This window comes from Molossus molossus, unplaced genomic scaffold, assembly GCF_014108415.1.
Source record: "Molossus molossus isolate mMolMol1 unplaced genomic scaffold, mMolMol1.p scaffold_m16_p_9, whole genome shotgun sequence".
Lineage (NCBI taxonomy): Eukaryota > Metazoa > Chordata > Mammalia > Chiroptera > Molossidae > Molossus > Molossus molossus.
The window spans coordinates 9348566-9358518 of NW_023425403.1; the positions used below are offsets into that span (position 1 = coordinate 9348566).

General features: G+C 46.6%; 1 protein-coding gene across 1 annotated transcript in view; it reads left to right on the forward strand.

The window, feature by feature from the left end:
* The window catches only part of TENM3 (teneurin transmembrane protein 3), a 427193-nt gene extending 417671 nt beyond the window's left edge, over positions 1–9522 (forward strand). Inside the window, exons 27-29 of the mRNA XM_036250066.1 lie at positions 2137–3748; positions 6333–6463; positions 8483–9522. Of these exons, the coding sequence (XP_036105959.1) occupies positions 2137–3748; positions 6333–6463; positions 8483–9238 (2499 nt within the window). The 3' untranslated portion in view covers positions 9239–9522. The remainder of the gene's footprint in view (positions 1–2136; positions 3749–6332; positions 6464–8482) is intronic.
* Positions 9523–9953: the final 431 nt, after the last annotated feature.

Consider the following 9953-nt stretch of genomic DNA (forward strand, 5'->3'; position numbering starts at 1 on the left):
ATCTTCAGGGAGCCCCCCAGCCCGGGGATGCTTCCCGCGAGGACCCTCCTTGCCAATCTGCAAACCCAGTCGTGTGCTCTCCTTAGAAGAGACTCACTCCTGAGACAATGGACTATGCCCGAGAGATGAGTTTCCCCCATACTAACCACTCTGCAGTCACTCACTCTATTGGTTATTTGTTGAGAGACCACAGAGAAAGCCCCCTACACATATACCTTCCTGGAAATGGATCCTGACACCCTTAAAATATGTCACCCTCTAACCTAACCAGCCCCAAGACAGCTTCTCCCTGGAGGAACTGGGAGAGGACCACTGCTTCATTCTGGAACACCGTCCCTGACATAAACACATTACAGAGAAGAGTACCAGGAACCTAAATGTCCAGATTCCCAAAAATTGATAATAGTGATCATAATGTGACTTAAAAAAAGGTTTAAGGTTGGCCAAGGGGCATGTCACTGATAATGACAGCAGCAGTAACTAAGGTCACCTTCACACACCAACGGGAGTCAGAAAGCCAACCAGTGCTCACTCACCATCTCTCCAAAACCCCAAAGTGCATCCAGACTACCTCCTTCCAGATAGGCAGAGACAGCCAAAACTCAATCATAGCAGAACAAGTAACATTTCACTAACTACCATCAGATGTGATTTTAAATGACTGTAAAACTACGTACTGATTCTTAGGAATTCAGCAACAGTCCAAGCCCCCTTGGAAGAATGCAACTGTAGGAACCACACTCAAGACATTGACGGACACAGCCTGTGTACAGAAGTCCCCTAAACCTGCCCACAGGGGTGGCTCTACAGAAGCCAAGTCACACAGACAGTAAGGGAAGAGGCAGAGGATGGTGGGCAAGGGAGTATTCATCTGTGTCATGGGCAAAGCAGAAGTCCAGGAGGGCTGCTGACCTAAGCGTCCTCCCGGTCCTTCCTTTGGTCCAAGGGGCTGTGAAGGAAGCTTCCCGAGGGAAGAACCGCCCATGCACTGTATAACTGTTGAGCTTCACTTACCCAGCCGACTCATGTTGGCCTAGTAAATCCATGTCTTTTGTCTTCCTGCAGTTACTTGCAAAGTAAGCAAAGCTAGTTTTCATTCCTACATGTATTCACTTCATAATTTAACACTAAAGCAGTGCATAGCCCAGAAACCATTTCTACGGCACCTGAGGCCCAGAGCAGACTTGGTACTCACAGAAGGAAATTTCTAAATGTAGGTTTCATTGCTGTTACAGATACCACACAAACAGCCCTGGCTGGTTTGGCTCAGTGGTTGGAGCATCGACCTGTGGACCAAAGAGTCACGGGTTCAGTTCCGGTCAAGGGCACATACCTCAGTTGCAGTTCAGTCCCTGGCCCTGGTTGGAGTCATGCGGGGGGCAACTAGTCAATGAGTTTCTCTTGCATCAATGTTTTTCTCTGTCTCTCCCTCCCACTCTATCTGAAGATAAACAGAAAAATATCCTCGGGTGAGGATTTAAAAAAAAAGAATAAATAATTTGCAAACAAAAAACCACATCTGGTTCCATATTCCTGTCAAGGGTGTTTATAGCTCTCACTCACCACATGGTTAATTTGGCAATGTTTGTTGACATTGGTTCTTTATGTATACATTATCCATTTTGGGCTGATTTTATATCTCTTCTTTGTAAAATAATATTTTGAATGTGTTGCTCCTCCCCCAAACCCACTGGAAATTAAAACATGATTTGAGTGGCTCTTGAATCAGATGAGGGTGAAAAGCCACCGTACTAAATAATTGCTCATTATGCATGGCACTGCACTTCCCAAATGCTGTCTTCTCTTTGAAGTGTCGTCTTGGGGGCAGCTCTGCCTGCCTGCACTGTGACGTGTCCAGCCCCACTGACAATCTGCGGCTTGGCTGGGGCCTGGAAAGCGATGGTACCGTCCTGACAAGGAGCACGTCATGAATCTTGAGCCACTAATTGCAGAGCCCCTCACAATGCAGCACCCAGGCAAATTAGGCAGGGAATCATTAACATGTAAGGTCAAAAATAACTCAATTAAAGTGAAAATCATGTCCTGGAGCCGAGTGTTTCCGCGTCTTCGTGGTCACTAAATCTGCCTTTGCTTCCCCGTTCACAAGTAAGGGGTAACTGTGTTCTCTCGTTGCAGTCCATGGTTCTCCTGCTCCACAGCCAGCGGCAGTACATCTTCGAGTACGACATGTGGGACCGGCTGTCCGCCATCACCATGCCCAGCGTGGCTCGCCACACCATGCAGACCATCCGATCCATTGGCTACTACCGCAACATATACAACCCCCCGGAAAGCAATGCCTCCGTCATCACAGACTACAATGAGGAAGGGCTGCTTCTGCAGACGGCTTTCCTGGGCACCAGTCGGAGGGTCTTGTTCAAGTACAGAAGGCAGACCAGGCTCTCAGAAATATTGTATGATAGCACAAGAGTCAGTTTTACCTACGATGAAACAGCAGGAGTCCTAAAAACAGTAAACCTCCAGAGCGACGGTTTTATTTGCACCATTAGGTATAGGCAGATTGGCCCCCTGATTGACAGACAGATTTTCCGCTTTAGTGAAGATGGGATGGTAAATGCGCGATTTGACTACAGCTATGACAACAGCTTTCGAGTGACCAGTATGCAGGGTGTCATCAATGAAACTCCACTGCCCATCGATCTCTATCAGTTTGATGACATTTCTGGCAAAGTCGAGCAGTTTGGGAAATTTGGAGTTATATATTATGATATTAACCAGATCATTTCTACAGCTGTAATGACGTATACGAAGCACTTTGATGCTCACGGGCGCATCAAGGAAATTCAGTATGAGATCTTCAGGTCACTCATGTACTGGATTACAATTCAATATGATAACATGGGTCGGGTAACCAAGAGAGAGATCAAAATAGGGCCTTTTGCCAACACGACCAAGTATGCTTATGAATATGACGTGGACGGACAGCTCCAAACGGTGTATCTAAATGAAAAGATCATGTGGCGTTACAACTACGATCTGAACGGAAACCTCCATCTGCTGAACCCAAGTAACAGTGCACGTCTGACACCTCTTCGCTATGACCTGCGAGACAGAATCACGCGGCTGGGTGACGTTCAGTATCGGCTGGATGAGGACGGTTTCCTGCGGCAGAGAGGCACAGAGATCTTTGAGTATAGCTCCAAGGGGCTTCTGACCCGAGTCTACAGCAAAGGCAGTGGCTGGACAGTGATCTACCGTTACGACGGCCTGGGGAGGCGTGTTTCCAGCAAGACCAGCCTGGGACAGCACCTGCAGTTTTTTTATGCTGACCTGACCTACCCCACTAGGATTACTCATGTCTACAACCATTCGAGTTCAGAAATCACCTCCCTCTATTACGATCTCCAGGGACATCTGTTTGCCATGGAAATCAGCAGTGGGGACGAGTTCTACATTGCATCAGACAACACAGGGACACCGCTGGCTGTGTTCAGCAGCAACGGGCTTATGCTAAAACAGATTCAGTATACCGCATACGGCGAGATCTACTTTGACTCCAATATTGACTTTCAATTGGTAATTGGATTTCATGGTGGTCTGTATGACCCACTCACAAAATTAATCCACTTTGGAGAAAGAGATTATGACATTTTGGCAGGACGATGGACAACACCTGACATAGAAATCTGGAGGAGAATTGGGAAGGACCCAGCTCCTTTTAACCTGTATATGTTCAGGAATAACAACCCTGCAAGCAAAATCCATGATGTGAAAGACTACATCACAGGTAAGCATAATTTTATTTCCTTTCCAAGGACTGAATTACTTTAATCCTTAGATTAGTACACAAAATTACTGGAGTTGTTTCCTTTCGCTTTACTCATGCAAAACCAAATGCCTAACCTTGAAAAAGTATTTAATTTCTCTGTGGAACCATAGAGAAACCAAAATTGGAAACTGAGACATAGTCTGTTACTTCCTGTTCTGCCTGCCAATGCCTAAGGCCACAGTCTTCTGAAATGACATGGCATCCCGTCACTTAAGGGAAGTTATATGGTGATGCGGAAAACATGCCAAACTTGGAGTCCCCAGATTGGAGGTCTAACCTCACCTCCTCTCCTACAAGTGATGTGGCTCTGTAGACAAGTCATGTTCATGCTGATGGAAAGGATCAGTGTGAAATACAACAGCGTGTGGCTCACCGTCTCACCCCGGGAGGTGTTGAACTCACTCTCCACCACCGTCACCTCAGGACAAGAAGGGAACAGTTTCTCCCGTCAGTTGCTTAGCCAGTGGGTCCTGTTTCTGTCCTCACTTCTGTCCTCTTATACGACTGTCCTCATTGCCCTGTGGTGCAGTTCTGGTACTACTAATAGACACGCTCATTGCCCTGTGGTGCAGTTCTGGTACTACTAATAGACACGCTAATTTTCCTGCCAATTTGGGGTAAGTTTCAGGATATAGATTTAAGATCTTTCCAAGTTTAGTGCATGATCCAATTTAAAACATCGGATCCCACTTCCGCCACCACGGAGCCACCAGGATGTGAAACAGAGACAAGGTCCCGGCAAGCACTACCCTAGTTCCCTTAGGTAGCTGACTTCTCAGCTCATCTTCTGCTCCAAGGATTCTGAATCCTTCGGCTTCCACCTTTCGTTCCTGAATTACACTGCCGCAGTTCAGGTTCCCTGCTTTATGTTTTTTGTTTGTTTGGTTCAGTTTCGTTTGGGGCTTTTCTGTTTTGTTTTGCTTATGTTAGATAGATGCTCCTTCAGGCTGTCTCTTTTCTTGCTCAGTATGAGGTGCACCGAGATGTCTGTTTTCTCAGTTCCCTGTTTGGCTCTTAAAATGCTGCCCCCTGTTCATTTCACATCTGCCTCTTGCTTTTCCAGACTTCCTGAAGCTTTTCATAGCTCTCTTCCATGTGAACCAGCTGAAAGTCCCTTCTCTCAGTATCCTAATTCATCAACACCCTTAGGGCATTGTCTCTCGGGGTTTTTCAGTACACATCTGCATTCAAGTCCTATTATTTTGGCAATGCTTTCCAATACTTCAGACCCTCTGATTTTCACTGTTACACGGACATTGTTCATAGTAGGAGAACCCTTGCCTCTAATACTCCACCAATCATAAGAATTTTCTCCAAACACAAGACAGTAGATGATAGATAGATAGATATCACTTTCTATCTTACATTATGAACTTGGGGTTTCTCTCTCCCCATCACAACTACCCCCCTTTTAAAAGAGGGGGGATACCACTGATTTTGGTGCCATATGATTCCTAGACAAAGCCTGGCAATGAGGTGAGCGTCTGTGCCCTAGAGACGGAAGCGGAAACAAGCGACTCTCCATCATTCTGACAAGCAGTTAACCACTGGTTATTTAAGAGGTGTTGACAGGGGCTGACTGAAGGGCGGGAAAGCCCACAGCTCCTGAATTCATGCTCTCCTAGCAACACGGACTGCAGGGAATGCCATAGCAGCATTTTCTGAAAAACATCAAAAGAGAGATGGAACAGCATAAAATATATTAGGTGAAATGCAATTTCAAATTTTCCAGCTATGTGCTTAATATATAAAATAATCTACACCCAACTGTACTCATAAAGCTGCAAGCCTGCTGAGTAGTTCTGTAACAGTATAACCTCCAGAACAGAATAAAAGCCTTATTCTGAGCTTAATGGCTTTTGGAGTCACATGGCAATATTTTAAAATACCATTTTAAAGGTTTCCAGGTTTTCTCCCCAAAAAGTTTGTTTCCACCTGTGCACAGTGAGTCTTTGAAGTCATAACTGATGGTAATCAGAAATTCTGTGCCCTTGGCCAGTTTGCCAGCGTTCAGCATTCACCTTTGATTAAGCATCTACTGTTGATTTTAATACTCTCAATACTTAGGGTCTTTATTCATCGAAAATGGGTTGTGGAACTCCACATATCCTTGGGCAGTCACTTTTGAAAGACAGTGACGCACAACTTCCATTTAAGACCGGCCTTTACTAACTACAAACAAATCCCATTTGTTTTCGGCGAGCACGGCCCTTTCCTGCCGCCGTGCATTGTGATCGCCTCGCTTCATCACTATTGCTAGCACAGGATGCAGCCTGGCACGCGTGACAGTCTACTGGGTCTGCCTAAGTGCATGTCTGTTTCTCTGCGTTTTATGTAGCCCTCGCCGTAGTTCTGCTATTGAGGTTATTGTCTTCACATCTGAGAATGGAGAGTGGGTTTTGAATTGTAGGATAAAGGCAAACATGTGCTCTTTTTCTGGTTATTATTTGTGAATTCGGGGTTTTCTTTAAGGTAAACATGTAAATTTATGAGAGCACCGAATAAACTCTAACACCGTTCCTTTGGAACGTGCTTCCCCTAGATGTTAACAGCTGGCTGGTGACATTTGGCTTCCACCTGCACAACGCTATCCCTGGATTCCCGGTTCCCAAGTTTGATCTAACCGAGCCTTCCTACGAACTCGTGAAGAGCCAGCAGTGGGATGACATCCCGGTAAGAAACAAAGAGCAAAACTATGAAAAGGTGACAAATGGCTTCCTTGTGTCTTGTTTACCCACATTTAATCAAACTACCCTTGTGAAAACTGTACCAAAGACAGTTTTTAATTTTTTCACTCTTTTCTTTCCGAAAAGGGTCAGCAAACCAGGGGCCGATGAAACAGGCTTAAATCTGTTTTTAGTGATGCTAATAAAAACACAGAAAGACATTATCAAAAGGTAATAAACTGCAGAAGCTCATTTTTTTAGTGCAAGGCTTCTACAGAGAACTCCAGGAAAGCACATTTATGACCCTTGGGACCTAAAGGCAAAGATACAATAAACAGGAGGGCAGGGGATCCATATTACATATTAGCAGCCCACAATGCCACAAAGTTCGCCTTTTTAAAAATGCTAACCGTGTTTCATGGGAAACTATTAAAAATGAAAATAAAATATAAGGCTCCCCCTACAACTAGGTGTTTATGGAATTTTCCTGAAAATAACAGATCAGGAAGCCTGTAATTGTTCTGAGAAAAAAAAAAAAAGAATGGAAAATTGCAGAGTCAAAGCTGCCATTTCAGAAAAGGGTACTTTTAATTCCTACCTAATTCAAAGATCAGAAAGGAATGCACAACCAAACACCAGAATTTCTAGCTTAAAGCCAGAATAATTAAAGATCAAGAAATTGGGTTGCCCCATAACGATAAGACGAGAGTGCAGAGTTTCTTAGAAAGATTAATTTCCCCCCTTGAGCAGTTTCCTATAATTTCAATGAATACAAAGTGAAAAGGCAGCACATATACAGTGTCAATACCTCTGTTTTCTGGTACGTGATTCATAACGTAAAAGTAATTCCTTTTTCAGATGTCATCTTTACATTTAAAAAAGCAAAACCCATCCGTTTCCAGGGCCCGGGAGCCATTTTAACATTTCTAATTGCAAATGTATCTTCACTGAGAACATGCCAGGAAGTCATGCTGAAGTTTCCCGATCATTTGAACAAGGACATCCTGATTGTGTGTCACTTTCCAACATGCCCGAAAACACTGAAGTCTTACTGCACAAATGGAATTGCCAACTTTTCCCCTAGGCAGCCTTTTAAATACGGTTCAGGGTCTCTGTCAAGAGATACGCACCATAAGGACAGCTCAGGGAATCACCAGCAAAGACGCTGGGGCCGCCCCAAATGTGGAAAACAAATGTTTCTTTCACTGCTGCAAATGAAACAGATGTTTCCATTTGGGAAACACTGGCCAGACAAACATCTGGTGGTATAGGAAATGGCTGAGTTAAGATGCCCCCAATTTAAATCATTTGCCAGTGTAGACCGTGCACTGTCCCTAAGTCTCCGAAAAAAATAAATGTTTTCTCAAAGTAATAAATGCTCATGTCCAGCTGTCTCACTGTGCACTCATCCCTGTACATTTCAGTTCTACAGCTTCACTGATGAAATTCAGCTGAAATTGTGTTCACCAAGAGAGGGTACACAGTTTACCTAAATTAAAGCACAGGAACTTCAAAGCCTATGACCTGGGATGCAGTGATCTGGCCCTGAACACCCCAGCCTTTCAAATCCTGCGTTTGCTGCTTTCTCCTCAGCCTCCCATGGAGAAAGCTGCTGGGATGAAGGACTTGATAAGCTGGGTGCCCCAAAAGGGTCGGACGCATGCAAAGGGCATCTAGAAACTGAAAGAAAAAAGCTAAAAATACGAGTATTTTGCCCACGTTAGAAGCTAAAAAGCTCTGAACTTACACGTGACGGAGTTACCTCTTTCTGCATTTCAAAATACATTTGGATCAGCTTGAGGGGTGGGCGTCTTGAGTGCATTCCGACACCCAGGGTTTTTTAAGCCTTTTCATCTCTAAAGAACCCATGGAGGTTTTAATGAATGCCTTGGAGCTCTCCACCAAATCCCTTCCCTCCCCCCCTTTTTTTTGTCAGGAGTGGGAGCGCCGCCAGGAAGCCGGGCTCCTGCCAACCAAGAGCTACAGCTGCTCTCTAAACCGCCCCCCGTTCTGTCTCCCTTTGCAGCCCATTTTTGGAGTCCAGCAACAAGTGGCGAGGCAGGCCAAGGCCTTCCTGTCCCTGGGGAAGATGGCAGAGGTGCAGGTGAGCCGGCGCAAAGGCGGCGGCGCGCAGTCGTGGCTGTGGTTCGCCACCGTCAAGTCGCTGATCGGCAAGGGCGTCATGCTGGCCGTCAGCCAGGGCCGCGTGCAGACCAACGTGCTCAACATCGCCAACGAGGACTGCATCAAGGTGGCGGCCGTGCTCAACAACGCCTTCTACCTGGAGAACCTGCACTTCACCATCGAGGGCAAGGACACGCACTACTTCATCAAGACCAGCACGCCCGAGAGCGACCTGGGCACGCTGCGGCTGACCAGCGGCCGCAAGGCCCTGGAGAACGGCATCAACGTGACCGTGTCGCAGTCCACGACGGTGGTCAACGGCAGGACGCGCAGGTTCGCCGACGTGGAGATGCAGTTCGGCGCGCTGGCGCTGCACGTGCGCTACGGCATGACGCTGGACGAGGAGAAGGCGCGCATCCTGGAGCAGGCGCGGCAGCGCGCGCTCGCCCGGGCCTGGGCGCGCGAGCAGCAGCGCGTGCGCGACGGCGAGGAGGGCGCGCGCCTCTGGACGGAGGGCGAGAAGCGGCAGCTGCTGAGCGCGGGCAAGGTGCAGGGCTACGACGGCTACTACGTGCTGTCGGTGGAGCAGTACCCCGAGCTGGCCGACAGCGCCAACAACATCCAGTTCCTGCGGCAGAGCGAGATCGGCAAGAGGTAACCCCGCCCCCGCGGGCCCGGACGCGGGCGGGGCGCCAGCCGCCAGCCGCAGCCCCTTTGCTCGGATTTCCCTGCAGCACAGTCCGACCGGGACTCTCCGACGCAGAAGAGCCTTCCGCCAGAATGATGCCGCTCTTAAACCCAGATCCACACACAAACACAAACAGACCCCTTTTCTGAATGACCTTAAAGGTGATCGGCTTTAAAGAATATGTTTACATATGCATATCGCTGCACTCAGTTGGACCGAAGGTATGAATCAAAGGAACAAATGACAAAAGAAAGGAAAAAAAAAAAAGGCCTAAACATTTTGCCCTGGGCCCCCTGTTCCTTTGAGGCACTGTATTTAGCGAGGGTAAAATGCATACAGTGTTTCCAAATATCACCGAGTTGTCGACCTTTGCTTACGAAGAAGTAGTCTCTGCATAGGATGTGATATATATCAATGTTAATTTCCAAATGTGGGGCGAGATTACAGCTTAGAGACAACCCACCTGCTTTCCCTGTGCCGCTTTGTAAAAGGACATGGGCACAATGACTTCTGCTCCGCGGGGATTTCATCATGCATTTTACAATGCTCTGGTGGTTTGCCTTGGGGAAAACACTGGCAAATACAGTCCTTGTCATTGATAAGCAAAGGAAACCCTGATTTTTTTGTAAATTATGTGAGACAAGTTGTTTATGGATTTTTATATGAATTACAATTTACTGTACAT